At 35.8% G+C, this 15,696-nt stretch overlaps 1 protein-coding gene across 2 annotated transcripts in view; it reads right to left on the reverse strand.

Annotated features, from left to right (window-relative positions):
- LOC111507564 (homeobox protein PKNOX2) overlaps positions 1-15,696 on the reverse strand; it is a 146,723-nt gene that overhangs the window by 19,770 nt on the left and 111,257 nt on the right. For both annotated transcript variants that reach the window (XM_074170680.1, XM_074170679.1), the window contains 2 exons: positions 9,241-9,412; positions 57-204 (listed from right to left, as the gene is read on the reverse strand). In XM_074170680.1, coding sequence (XP_074026781.1) covers positions 57-204; positions 9,241-9,412 — 320 coding nt within the window. The remainder of the gene's footprint in view (positions 1-56; positions 205-9,240; positions 9,413-15,696) is intronic.

Consider the following 15,696-nt stretch of genomic DNA (forward strand, 5'->3'; position numbering starts at 1 on the left):
TATGCAGATCAGAACAAAGTTATTAAAGTTACCATCAGTTGCTGTCATATACATACCTTGTGGATAATCTGACCTCAATAAATTTTCCGATTGCATTTTTCCCTTCAAACAAGTTATGTATCGATTACAAAAATCTTTACATAATTCTTGGACTTTTTCTAATTCTAATAGATGTATCCTCAGTACTTGTATGGCTTTTATCATCTGCAACAAAACAAAGGATAACTATATAATATACTATTGAAAAATAGTATATTATTGAAAAATACACACATCGGAAAAATCTAGGGATATTTTTATAACATACTAAATATCATAAAAATAAATGCATAAGGTCGTTTAATTTCGATTAAATTGGTACACTCGACCACCCTGTAGATTTCTATGGGTTGAACAAAGCCTGCAAAAACGGTAACTAATCTTTTATCAAGTTTTTTACAAACTGTAGGTTTTCGGCTAAAATGAATAATCTGAAAGTGTCGAGTTTGTACATTCTATGCAGTTCTTGCTCAGCAATTAAACTGGAAATATTGTGCTTTAACATGGAACGCCATCACTTACCATTGGCTGAGATGAATAGAGCTGTAGGGCTTCTTCGAGGTGGCATGCGACAAAATGATGTAGCTCTTCGTCTGGGGTTCTCCCAAAGTGTTATCAGTCGATTGTGGCGGCGTTTCCGTGAAACTGGCAGTCCAGCCGAACAACATCCAGGGCGAGGACGCGCTACAACTGCAGTTCAAGACCGATTTTTGGTGTCAACCGCAAGAAGACAACCGACAATCACAGCACCTGAGTTGGTTAACATGTTGCAGCAGACGCACCAGGTAACCATTGGTCGTGATACTGCCAGAAATCGACTGCATGAAGCAGATCTCCACAACAGAAGGCCACTTAGATGTTCACCTTTGTCGGGAGGCAATCGCGGTAGAAGATTAGAGTGGTGTCAAGAACATCAAAACTGGGATGCAAATGATTGGGCCACAGTTTTGTTCACAGACGAATCCAGATTTGGATTTCATCCACCTGGAAATAATGAACGTTTGAGAAACGTCCAGGAAGTCCACACATACAGAGGTGGTACAGTAATGCTATGGGGCGGAATCATGATCGGCGGCAGAACCGATCTCGTTTTTCCAAATCGCTTCCTCACAGCTCGACAGTACCTCGACACCATTCTTCTACCTATCGTCCGTCCGTTTGCTGGTGCTGTTGGTGAAAACTTCCACCTAATGCACGATAATGCTCGTTCACATGTCGCGCGTCTAGTGACTGACTGGCTCACCAACGAAGGAGTTGATGTATTGCCATGGCCAGCACAATCACCGGACCTGAATCCCATCGAGCATGTGTGGGACATGGTTCAACGAAGAATTACTCCGCATATGGGGAACATTCACACAACGTTTCAATTGAGAGAGCTTTTAATCGCTGAATGGGCAAATGTACCTCAACAAGACATTGACAATCTCATTTTGTCGATGTACGATAGATGTAGGGCCGTAATAAACCAGCGTGGAGGCCATACTTTGTACTGATTCCAATTTTTTTTGTATTATGATTTTTTTTCGGGGTGCCAAAGAAGAGCCATATTTTTTTTTAGTTTTGCTTATATGCGCACTCAGTATTTTTGACCATTTATAGTCTATTTCAAAAGAGTGTAGAGTAATAAATCATGAAGTGTCATAAAATTTGCCTGAATTTCGTTGTCGTCCATGGGCGTAGGCAAATCTTAGGATTATTAAACTTAATAATTAAAGTAAATTAAAAATTACAGACATAGATAATAATAAAAGGCCATTTTTGGGAAGTAATTTGGTCTAAAACTAAGTACCTACATGTATTTAGGTAAGTAAAATTTCTTAAAAAAAGATTAAGATTAATTTTAGTGGTTCTTGTAAACTTATTTAATATGCAATTTGGGTTCATATACTTGAGCATGATTTCTCAAAAAAGGGTTAACACTTAGTTCCGAGGTGCCATGTCATTATAATAATCCCTTTTTGACCCTGCCCACCAATCATGCAATACCTATTAAACCCAGGTAATTAAGAAAAAGGGTTTAAATATATTGTAATGGTGTCTTAAACATTCGAGTTATAATAGTGATTGTTACTACACCAATTAAACGTACAGTGATATTGTGATATAGAAATAGTGAAAAAGTTATAAAATGGGGACATTTACTCCAAAGAAAAGAAGTGTAAAAAATTCTCCGCTATCTGTTTGCGAAAAAGTTATAATTTTAAATGTATATGATTGCATAAAACATGATCACCCTAGTTTGTCTGTGCAAGAAAGTGTTGAGCGATGTGCCCGAATGACTGGAATTGGACAGTCCACGATTTTTAAATTATTGCGAGAAAGAAAGATATCAGGCCAGGTAAGTCCATGCAAGAGAAAATCAGGAAGACCAATAAAAATCTTAGATGAAGACACCAAATGTGACATTCGAAGAAAAGTTCATTCGTTTTATTTTAAAAAGGAAATACCCACTCTTGAAAAAATATTTATCGAGATAAGCCAAGATAACGATATTCCTTTGATACCCAGAAAACTTTTATGGAAAACTTTAAAAAGTATGAATTTTGCCTGGGAAAAGCACAATCGAAAGGCACTATTACTGGAAAGTGATGAAATTGTTTGCTGGAGACGAAAATATTTGACAACTATAAAGCAGTACCGCAGAGAGCAAAAGAAAATTTTTTATCTTGATGAGACGTGGATAAACGAAGGTTATATAGTCAAAAAAATGTGGCAAGATAAAAATATAACAAGTTCTCGCCAAGCTTTCATAGAAGGCCTTTCGACGGGTATTAAAGTGCCTTCGGGAAAAGGGAAGAGGCTTATAATTGCTCACATTGGAAGCGAAGACGGATTTTTAAAAGAAGGTTTGTTAAGCTTTGAGTCGTGCCGGACGGGAGATTATCATGAGGACATGAATTCGGATGTCTTCGAAGACTACTTCGGGGAAATGTTAAAATTTCTTTCAGCTGATTCGGTCGTGGTTATGGATAATGCAAGCTACCATTCAAGGCGCTTAGAGAAGGTACCAACTTCAGCTTGGAGAAAGCAAGAAATTATTAACTGGCTGTCAAATAAAGGTATTTAGTTTGAGACGAATTCAGTAAAGAAGGAACTACTAGCCATAGTAAAACAACATAAATCTCGCTTCATGAAATATGCCGTAGAAGATGTAGCAGAAAAGTATAAAGTAACTGTGCTGCGCCTACCGCCATATCATTGCGAATTAAATCCTATAGAACTTATATGGGCACAAGTTAAAGGATATGTTGCAAGGCACAATACCACATTTAAAATGAAAGATGTCAAGGTATTGTTTGATCAAGCCATTATGGAAATCACATCAGAAAACTGGCAAAAAGCAATCCAGCATGTTTTAAAAGAGGAAGATAAAATGTGGGAACTGGACAACTTGGTCGATCAGGTGGTTGACCCTATAATTATAACACCAGGGGATGATGACAGTTCTTCGGATGAAGACTATACTGATGTAGAATAATTTAATTGAATTGTAAATATACTGTAGCGGGATAAGCAATCTGGACAGAGACCAGTGTATCAGTGACAGTGACACTTTTGCTTAGGTTAGGGTTTAGAATTAAGGGTAGTCTGAATAATTATTTTCTCGGAAGGTTCTCGAAAATTGTACCTAGTAATCTCTAGAACATTCAATTAGGGTATAAATAGAGTGTTGTTAAACGTTAAGGGAAGTTCACAGTTTCAGTATTGTTCAAGTGTCAAATTGTAATAACGTATCCAGTAAAGTTCTTGTCGTTTTTGTGAATAAATTGATTTAAAGTCCCCACAAGTGTTTCAATACGTAAAGTTCGTTCGTGTGTGTTTGTGAGTATTTCCCGATTTCGGTTCGTATATATTTTATTGTTACATTTTATATTTTTTTAATAACACTGTTCTGCTGTATTAAATTTTTATTTCCTTCAATATAATTTTTATGAATGCATATTCTTTTGGCAATTATCCCACTAGCGCGCCTCTGGCTCAGTATTTATCCGTCGATAACAATGGACAAATCCCTTAAAACAGGGTGATACCTACCTGCTCTTTATGAAACGACATAATTTTGCAATGCGGACTAGGGAAGTGACAGAATTTATTGACGGATCACCCTGTAGCGCTTTTGAATACTTAATGAGATTTTATTACTCTACACTCTTTTGAAATAGACTATAATAAATTTTGTTGTAAGTTACATTCGTTTAATAATCACCCGTCAACTTTTTTTTCCCTAAAGCGATCTAAAAAAAATTATTGCCATTTTTAAAAATATCCCAAGACTTTTCCGATGTGTGTAGTATATTATTCAACGAAAGAGAGATGTGGTCATTACTAGAGGGAATGAAGTTTGTTGTGAATCAATCAAGAGAGTAATGACCATTTCTTGCGAATATTTCAAAATAAAATTCATCTGTGAAGTACCTATATTCTGAATGAGACTAATATCATTAAATTTCATGAGAAGCAACCTAAAAAAATCAATCTATTGTTACTGTATTCAATTTGGAATAGTTTGAAAATTGGGTGGTTCAAAAAATGAAACTGTCGCCCGTCATTGGGATTTGAACCCAGAAATCTGGTATACCAGTCCCTTATTCTACCAACTACTTCACAATGATGTATACATATTAGTTCGACATAAAACTATTTGAGTTTCCAATTACTCGCATTGTTATTAAGTGATTAATTTTTGAAAAATATCAGATTCCTCGCCACATTACAAATTTCTGGTAGGTCACACAAGTTTTTATTTTCGGAGTCCATGTTTGTATTCTTAATTTTCATTATAAAATATATATGTTGAAACGAGCTGTCAGTTCAGTTATTAACTTTTGAAATTTAAGGACATATTTTATGAAAGCAGATGAATTGTCAAAATTTACTTGCGATTATAAACATTTGAAGGTGTGAGATATGGGATCACTATCAATTAGCCAATGAGGAACGGTCACCTAATTCAGGCCTTTTTCAATAGTCCTAAAAAAATACATAATTTAAGGATTGAAAAATTGACGACAGGTATTTTATCAAGTGAAGTTATATACTGACTTCGAGTGATTGGAGATGATCCGAATATGAAAACATCAGATACTCAATTATTTTTTATAAGCACTATGGCCTACCAATATAAATAGAAACCAAATCTAGAAAGTATCAGTCATTCGTACCTAACACGGCAAGAATCAAAAATGTCTCAACTAGCATGACCTTTAAAAATATATTGCAAAAAAGGTATTCCTACTCAGGTCCAAAATTTTACAATGTTCGAACAGAACATTTGAAAAATATTCAGAACTTCAGAATTTTCAAAAAAAAATATTTATTATTTCTGAAATGTATCCATTGCTCTGACACGTTTCAGTTTGATGCATTAATTTGAATGTGGTTCAGAGAAGTAGTATACATTTAAAATTGATTTGAAAAGCTGAATACACTTATTGAATGAATCGATGAGGTTTTTGTATTGTCAGGCAACAGGTGAGCACTGATGATAATGAAAGTCGAAAACCCTTTGCAATAATTTTATGATTATACACTTTCATACAATAACCTCTTCAATTCATTCATAGTATACGAAAGCGTTGAAGGGCCACACAAAAATATTTTTTTCGATTTGTATAATTCTGACTTTCATCTCAGAATTCTGACTTGTAAGTCAGAATTCTGACTTGTATCTCAGAATTCTGACTTGTATCTCAGAATTGTGACTTGTAAGTGACTTGTGTCTGCCAGTCTTCACTTACCTACACAGTAGTTTAATGGAGTGAGATCGTCAGAACACAACTACTCCCCTGGCTAATACTACGAAAGGCGTGGGATTGTATCCCATATGTGTCAGTGCAGGATTCTTCGCAGAAGAAATGCCTGAATATGTTTTTGGCGATGCCGCAATTGTATCTCCAGTTATATCGAAAGAAGCGATTCAAACAATGAGAAAAATTTCATAATCTTCATATTTTGATAAATGCAAAAAACTACCTTATAATACTGAATGTATCATTATTATTTCCTGAGATACAAGTCAGAATTCTGACTTGTATCTCAGAATTCTGACTTTGTAGTCGACTAGCTTTATGCCTGTATCGTTGTCCGAGTTGATCTGTTATTCAACAGATAAAACGTCCTACCATAGTGTTTATTGTAGTATTTTGAATCAGTATTTATTACAGTATGTTGTTCTGGGTAGGATGCCAATCATCACTATCAAAAAAACATTTTGTTCTGTATTTGAGTTTGAAAGTGAAGGTATAAATTAATATTTTTCATTTATACTGTAAACCATTGAATATCTTATTAACAAATGTGCTTTTCGATTATTGACTTCTTAGTGATGCCGACCTAGAAAGCGATATTTTTTGAAAATAAACCAATAAAACTACAATGGAAAATCCTCAAAACATTACGTAGGGGACATGCTGAATAGCCAGTTTAATTTTCATTTACAAGGTGATCAATGGAAAAGTTAACTGTATTCAATTTTCATCTAAGCTATCTCCTAATTTGAAAAAAATAATACAACGTTCTTTATGTTTCTCCAACACCTCAGTCAAATTTAAGTCATAATAGTCCTATTTATCGACTTTGTCGGATTGCCAGTGAATATCTTGTTACAGCAGATTTATTTTTTGACGCAATCTCGATATTCAAAAAAAAAATAAATGATACTTTATACAGAGCGAGTCTCAACTATGGAACAAATTCACTAAATCAAAGGTGTTGTTTCTTTCGGAAATATGCTGGGACACGTCGATTAGTATTTTAAAGTGCCCTTATTTTAATACAACAAAAATTATACAGTGTGTCTCAAATATGAGATATAACGTCATCGATATTTTTTTTTAAATGACAACCTTTTTTTTAACGACTTCAACAAGTTGCACATGCCTGCCAAATTTCATTTTTTTACTCCTTGTCCTTTGAAAGATATTCAACAAACATTATCTAATTCAAAAAATGAATTCAAAATCAATAGTCTTTCGTTAACAAGTGTTCAAAATGTCCATTTGCTAACTGACAATACCCTAAACGTAACTGAAACTCGTTTTGAACATTTCTGATTACTTCGCCGGAAATTAGCCTACACTCCTGTCTTATTCCTTCTTTTAAATCCTCAATATTTGCCGGTTTGGTTTTAAAAACTTTGCTCTTCAAGTAACCCCATAAGAAAAAGTCCAAAGGTGTTGAATCCGGAGACCTAGGTGGCCATTCATAAGGTCCTCTTCTGCCAATCCATCTGCCTGGATATACATCATTCAGGTACTCACGGACAGGTCTTGCAAAATGAGGAGGCGTGCCGTCCTGTTGAAACAAGATGTTTCTATTTGGCACGTCAGCTTCTATAGGACAAGGGAACAAAATAACCAAATTTGGAACTAGGTCCTTCTGAAAGAATTCTAAATATCTTGCTCCAGTAAGATTTTCTTGAAAGAAAATCGGTCCTATAACTCGATCACCAACGATCCCTGCCTGAACATTGACTTTTTCTGGATGTTGAGTGTGGCCTTCGCTCATCCAGTGTGGGTTTCTGTCTGCCCAATAACGACAATTTTGAGCATTTACCACACCATTCAACAAAAACGTTGATTCGTCAGAAAATATAAGTTTTCTTTATGTACAACATTCTTGTCTAGTAGGTCCATCATTTTTTCGCAAAACTGAAGTCTTCTATCTGGATCAGTAAGTTCCTGGAGGATTGTTATTTTATATGGATGACATTTTGCAGCTACAAGAACTCTTGCCACTGAAGACTGGCTAATTTCGAGTTCCCGAGCTATCTGCCTAGTGGGGACATGGAGATTTTCTCCCACAGAGAGAAGAACATTTATTTTGATCTCTTCACTGAGCACACTCCGACGATGTTCATTTGTTTTTCTTAAATGCCCATTTTCCCAGAATTCTGAGATACAAGTCAGAATTCTGACTTGCAAGTCAGAATTCTGAGATACAAGTCAGAATTCTGAGATACAAATCAGAATTCTGACTTGCAAGTCAGAATTCTGAGATTCAAGTCAGAATTCCGACTTGCAACTCAGAATTCTGAGATGAAAGTCAGGATTATACAAATCGAAAAAATATTTTTGTGTGGCCCTTCAACGCTTTCGTAATAGTATACATTTTCCCACTTAAAAAAATTTATTGCATCTTTCTTGAATTGAAGTATCATATCTTCACTATTACTATCACACATTCGACACATTCGGAGGACGCGCCGGCATCATCACAACAATAACTAATCCCCATACAGTGAGGTGATCATTGCATTCTTGAATCGTGTGCCCTAAGTAGATGCAGTGTACGAAGAATGACATTCTTCTACATTTCTCCTGCCAAGATTTCTTGCTTGCTACGGCCAGCCAGCATGACTTTGAGATATGAGAGTATATAGGTCATCATTCCACCAAACACTTCAATAATCCAGAGCGGTCTGGATAGATACCGCGGAGCACGAATGAAAGATCTCGATATTTCATCCGTTTTTCTTTCTCTTTTTGGTCAATATTCACCTCACCAGGAGCTGAAAACTCCACAACAAATATAATCTAAGTCCCATGGGCGAGGACTTATCAGATTTGATGGCTTATATTAGTATCGGTGAGGAATGAATAGTTTCAATCAATTCACACTTCTCATTTCCCGCAACAGAATCAATATACCCTGGAGCATAAGGTAATAGTGATGTCTCGTCAATACACTCTTCATTACACTTACGTAGTAATGAAGCACTCTCAAGGCCGTGTTATGTCTACATGACCAGATCTATCGATGACCAGATCTATCGGAGTGCAGAGAGAGTTCTTCACTGATATTACCTCTTGTGAGTGGAGTTATTCCATTCCAATGTGAGGATACGTTTTTCCGGCATCCGGATGGTGCAGGATGCAGGATGTTCCATACCGATAGCATGCCTGTATTCTTCCACCACCGTCAAAGACTGTTGGAGATCATTTTCTCCAGAAGCATCAAGTTTAAGATCATCCATATGAAACAAATGGGTGACCTTGTGCCTCCGGTATCCGGGGTTGCCACAATTGTACCCTCGAACGCGACAAATAAAGCAAAGTGTATTTATTAATTATTATTTCATTTTGTGGATAACGGAAATCGTTCTAACGTTGAAACTAAGACTGTTTGGAACCAAATTGTATCCGCATTATAGATAGTTGAAAGATTCAATACTCATTTTAGATTTTAGATATCACTTACCAGTCCATCGATTTCTGGCTCATTAGCTAAAAAAGGTTTTCTATCTCGCTCTTGATGTTGTACAAAAGCCTGAATGTCGAGATTGAAAGCATCACTTGACTGTGGGTCTGAAGATTGGGTGGCAAGTTCGCATCTTTCAAAAAGTAGAGCCAGTAAAGGAAATAGTGGATGCCTGAAACAAACATACATTGTAGTATCAAAGTGAACCTCGATGAATAATCCAGAAGATTATATTCTTTGTCCCAAATGAGCTGGCAAAAATATTAGATAAATACTAACATTTGACCATGTATTCTTACACGTGTCTATATATTTTTAAATACATTTTTAGTTTGAATTTTCCTACTTTGAACAGCCAATATTTCTTGGGAATCCCTACTGATATTATAAATGCGAATGTAAGTTTGTTACGGTTTCACGCAAAAACTACTCAACCGATCATCATGAAATATTGTTCACATGCTCTTGAAGGTATTAGAAGTAACATAGGATACTTTTTATTGAAAAAAACAATTATTTTTCATGAAAAATAAAAAAATTGTTTGTCAAAAAAAATATCAAAATCTAGCTACTTTAACGTCATCTAGCATTCCAGTAATGAAGTTCCAACCCTTTGTACCGTAATACCGCACTGTATTATTCACAGTGACGACAATATCCAATCCAATTGACTATATAAGCTGTTTGGAATTATTCTACATTTTCTTCTGTCAACCGCGAGCGAAGCCAAAAGCTAGTGTCAAAATAAAATTAAAAGATATATTTAAGTTAAGGATCTGCAAGAACACAAAAAGGTAGACAGCCAAAAACTGAGAGATGTCACTTATATTCACAAATTCAGGTTTTTCGAAAAAAAAGGGCAGAAAGTGTCAAGATTCCTGAGTGTACAAATAACAGATGAGAAAAATAGGTACAGAGAGGTGTGAGATTGACCAATAGGAGGTGACCAATAGGAAGATTAGTTTAGATTAATCTTCCTCTTGAAGATGATCACTTGGTGATCGAAACACGTGTCGAGGTGTTGAAATGACGGTTTGATGTTGAGATAAAAACTCCAGTAATATTCATATGCTCAGAAATTTAAGATTCCTGCCACTAGTTGGCTTAAAGGTCTAAACCTAGACGCTCGGTCTCTATTATCCCTATTACTACTGGCAACCAAAGTGAAGAGTGGGTGAAATACTACGGACGGAATTCAAGGGTAAGTAATTAACTCCCGGACGGAACTCGAGTATATACCTCTGCTGGCGAGATCAACAAGCCAAGCGCACGTCACTAGATACTTGCAGCAACAGGCAGATATATTAGAGGAATGGGCCCACATTTGGAAGATCAGTATAAACCCTGCAAGAATCAGGCAATACTGTTCACCCGGAAGGAAATGTCACCTTCAACGGACAAGAGATTCCGTGGACCAATGAAGCTAGATACTTGGGGGGTCAACCTAGACAAAGGATTAACGTTCAGATCTCACATACGGCAGAGAATAGGAATGGCGAGATCTACTCGACAGAACCTATTAGCAATAATACGTCGAAGAAGCAACATGGGACTGAAAGTGAAGCTGCTGTAAAGACCGTAATACTACCGACAATCCTGTATGCCTGCACTGCCTGGGGCCATTGCGCAGCGACATACAGAAGACATATCCAGTTGTTTATGAACGCGTGCGTAAGGGCCGCCGTAAACCCTCCAAGATATGTACCGAATAGGTACATATTCCGGGATCTAGACCTGAACATACACTACGTGGACACATACATGAGGAACTACGCAGAGGACACGTTCGACAGAATTCGAGCGTACGACAAGTCAGCATGGTTTCACAAATGGCAGAAGTACTGAAACTGCTTTATATAATTTTCAAGAAAATGTAATAACAGCCTTGGATGGAAAAGTCCAGATTTGTGGCCTATTTATTGACTTTTCTCGGGCCTTTGATTGTGTTAATGATGACCTCTTATTAATTAAGCTTGAGCGATATGGTATAAGGGGTGTAGCATTGAATTTAATGAAATCATACTCAAGTGATCGATCCCAGAGTGTAATCATCAACACGACTCATAGCAAATATCTCATTGTTAATCAGGGAGTTCCCCAAGGCTCAATTCTTGGACCTTTATTATTTTTAATCTATGCTAATGATCTCATTAATTTCCTTCTTGACATCTCTAAAGTCCAAGTAATATCATATGCTGATGATACAAATCTACTCATAACTGGTGAAGATACTACTGAACTTGTGATAACTTCAGATATGATATACAATAAAGTAATGGAGTGGTCCGAAATAAATCATCTAACGGTGAATGTATCTAAAACCTCTTTGATGAAATTTACTTTGAGGGGAACTATGGAACAGTTTCAAATTTTTAAGGACAATGACATGAATGTATATGCCAGTGAAACGACTAAGTTGTTTGGACTAACAATCGACTATAAATTGTGCTGGGAACCACACGTCGATTTACTTTGTAAAAAGTTAAGAAAAATTTGTTATGCGTTAAAGTTCTTCTCAAATCATTGTCACGAAAACATACTATTAATCGTTTATTATGCAAACATCAATTGTCATTTGCGATATGGTATTCGTAACTGGAGTACTAGTACCTCTTGGTCACATGTTTTCGCTCTGCAAAAATTTGCTGTGAGAATTGTTGCAGGACTAAATTGGAGGCAGTCATGTAAAGGCTTTTAAGCGACTAAAGATCTTAACTTTGACAGGCTTGTATCTGTATGAACTGTGTATATTGTGGTAAATTAGAATACCACCTGCCACTGGTTAGCTATGTATAAAAACTGAATGCTATTTTGTTTTATTATTTTTTCTTATGTTGGACAGGTTTTTGGGGTTCGAGGTCGATTCTCGAACCATTGAATAAAATGTAACTGAAGTGCATGCGTCTTATTTAAAACATTAAAGATTATTATACAAAAACACTACAATTGGCGACGAGGAAAACATTTTCGAAGGGAGTGGTTTCTAAATCAAAATGTCACACGGCAAAATGAATGAGTTCCAAATTGGATCGAGCTGGAAAACATACGTGGCTCGCTTGAAACAATATTTCATAGCAAACGGTATTACCGACGAACTAAAGGTACCTACCTTAATCACGGTTGTTGGGGATACTACCTACGAGTTATTGGTGGATTTGTGTAGCACCGATGCCCCAGAAGACAAATCTCACGAAGCCCTTGTTGTAATTGTGAAAAATCATCTGGAGCCGGATCCTTCCGTCATCGCAGAAAGACACAAATTTCGGTTGAAACGACAAAACGGGGAGGAAACAGTGGCAGAGTATATGGCGGCTCTAAAAAATTTGGCTAAAACGTGTAATTTTAAAGACTACCTAGAAGAAACAACGGTTATTTTCTGAAAAGTTTCTGAATCATGCTCGAGCTTATGAAATCGCACGGAACATGGAAGCTGCTGAAAAACAAGTATCCAGTGTGGTAGGACCCTCTGAGATACATAAAATAAACCAGATGCCACAGAAAATATTTTCTAGGCCAAGCACCAGTTCGGAAGAATTTCATAGAGGTAATCAACGGCCATCATCATCTTCAAAGACTACAAGGGAAAGAAAGCAGAAAATAATCCGTGAATGTGAGGTTTGCGGTAGGCAAAATCATCATACAAGTGAGTGTTTTTATAGAAATTACAGTTGTGAAATATGTACAAGAAAAGGACTTCTCAAAAATGTGTGTAGGAAATATCAAAGAAATAAAAACCGAAATAATTATTTCAATAAAGATAAAATTGAACAAGAATCGAAATGCGATGATTCAGTAATTTTCAATGACTCTGATACATCTGTCAATTTGTATACCGTTTTTGCTAATAACAAATATAGTCCGATAAAAGTAAAAATTAAAATTGAAAATATATCATTAGATATGGAAGGTGATACTGGTTCCGCGGTTTCTTTGATTTCTGAAAGCTTTTATTTGCAACATTTCAAACATATACCTATTTCGGAGGCAAAAATCAAATTGTCTTCTTATATAGGTAATCAGATAGAAACTTTAGGATATATTGTTGTTAAGGTTACCTTCGAAAGAATCTCTCTGCCAGAATCTCTCTGCCTCTGAATCTTTACATAATTCCTAGGGGAGGCCCACCTCTCATCGGTCGAAAATGGCTCTCTGAACTAAATATCAATATTATCAATAATGTTGCCTGTAATAATATATCTGCTGATAAAGAGGGTGTTCAAATGAAAAATCTCATTTCAGAATATTCATCTATTTTTGGCATCAAATTAGGAAAATTAAAAAATTTCAAAGCTACTTTACATTTGAAACCTCAATCTGTTCCAGTGTTTTGTAGGGCTAGATCTTTGCCTATGAATTTGAAATTGAAAGTTGAAGAGGAACTAGATAAGTTAGTCGAGGAGGGCATTTTAACTCCGGTGGATTACAGTAACTGGGCAAGTCCGATTGTTCCGGTTGTAAAAAAAAACGGTGGAATCCGCATATGCGGCGACTTCAAGATATCAGTAAATCCAAATTTACACATAAATAAATATCCTCTCCCAAGAATTGAACAAATTTTCGCAAACTTAGCAGGCGGAGTTCTTTTTAGTAAAATAGATTTTTCCTAAGCATTTTTACAAATAGAACTAGACGAAGACTCCAGAAAAATTGTTACTATAAATACAACAAAAGGCATTTTCTGTTACAATCGTTTACCGTATGGTATAGCATCTAGTCCAAGTATTTTTCAAAAACTAATGGATACAATTTTTGGTAATATGGAAGGAGTAAGTGTTTTTATGGATGACGTACTTGTCACAGGTTCAAATACAGAACAACATATTACTCGGTTACGGGCTGTCTTCGAAAAAATTAAACAATCAGGTCTCACAATAAATTTAGATAAACGCAAATTTTTACAGAAAGAAATAAATTATTTAGGGCACCGAATCGATTCTACCGGACTGCATCCTACCAAAGAGAAAATTGAAGCAATTTCAAAAATGAAAATTCCTTCTAATAAAACGGAATTAAAATCCTTTCTTGGACTTGTGAATTTTTACGCAAAATTCATTTCAAATTTGAGTACAAAATTACAACCCTTGTACAATTTATTGCAGAATAATATCGTTTGGAAGTGGGACAGAAATTGTCAATTTGCTTTCGATTTAATTAAAAAAAGAATTAGCATCTTTAAAATTATTAGCACATTATAATCCAAAGATGAAAATTGCATTGTTTTGTGATGCCAGTTCTACAGGCCTCGGTAGTTGTTTATTCCATATTTTTCCAAATGGCGAATTTAGACCTATTGCACATGCATCACGTACTTTAAATAAATCGGAAAGAAACTACAGCCAAATTGACAAAGAAGCATTGAGTATAATATTTGGAGTAAAAAAATTCCACGATTATTTATATTTACAACATTTCTTTTTATATACAGATCATAAACCTTTACTAGCTATCTTTGGAGAAAAAAAAAGGTATTCCTCAAATAGCCGCAAGCGGTCTGCAGCGATGGTCTATCATTCTTGCAGCTTATCAATATGAAATAAAATACATATCCTCTGAAAAAAATTGTACCGCGGATGCACTCTCTCGTTTGTCACTTCCTGATGAAGGAAATGACAAACCCGATTTTGGTCATTTATTTTATTTCGAAAATTCAACCTTCCCCTTGGATTATAAACAAATCGCTAAAGAAACTCAAAGTGACAGTATTTTGAATATGATTTACACATTTTGTAGTACAGAGTGGCCTGAAAATGCAAAAAAATTGTCGGAGAAATTAAAACCCTATTTTTATAGACGCAATGAATTGCATTTGGAACACGGTTGCATTTTATGGGGTTTGAGAATTGGACTGGACTTCCAGATGTTTTAGTTTCCGATAATGGCCCTCCATTTTTTTCCGCGGAATTTGAAACGTTTTCACAAATGAATGGTATCAAACACTTATTTTCTCCGCCTTATCATGCTCAAAGCAACAGTTGTGCCGAAATTTGCGTGAAAACGGTAAAAAACGCCTTTAGGCGAGCTAAAACGGAAGGAAAAGATATTCAGGAATCTTTAGAAAAATGTCTTTTCGATTATCGAGTTGCTGAACATAGTTCGACGAAAGTTAGTCCGTCAAAGATGATGTTTGGCAGAAATATTAAAACCCGTTTAGATCTCATTCGCCCTTCTCAAAAACTTATTAATGATTTGAAAGTTCAGAGCCAGATAGATAATTTGTAGTGAAAGACTTTTCAAACAAGGAACCTACTTGGATTCCAGGAGAGATTTCCAGAAAATCAGGAAATGTTACTTTTGAAATCGATTTATAGAAAGGGAAAATGGTACGAAGGCATTCCAAATTAGATAACGTATGTCTGAATCACCTTATACTGATCAAACAGCCGAAGCTACTGCTGAATTAGCGACAGAAAACCAATGTTCTGATTTGATTGAAAAATCTTCTTGTGTATCGGAAGA

The sequence above is a fragment of the Leptinotarsa decemlineata genome, unplaced genomic scaffold, assembly GCF_025532065.1.
Source record: "Leptinotarsa decemlineata unplaced genomic scaffold, Ldec_3_MD MMD2_P_RNA_scaffold_9, whole genome shotgun sequence".
NCBI classification, from domain to species: Eukaryota; Metazoa; Arthropoda; class Insecta; order Coleoptera; family Chrysomelidae; genus Leptinotarsa; species Leptinotarsa decemlineata.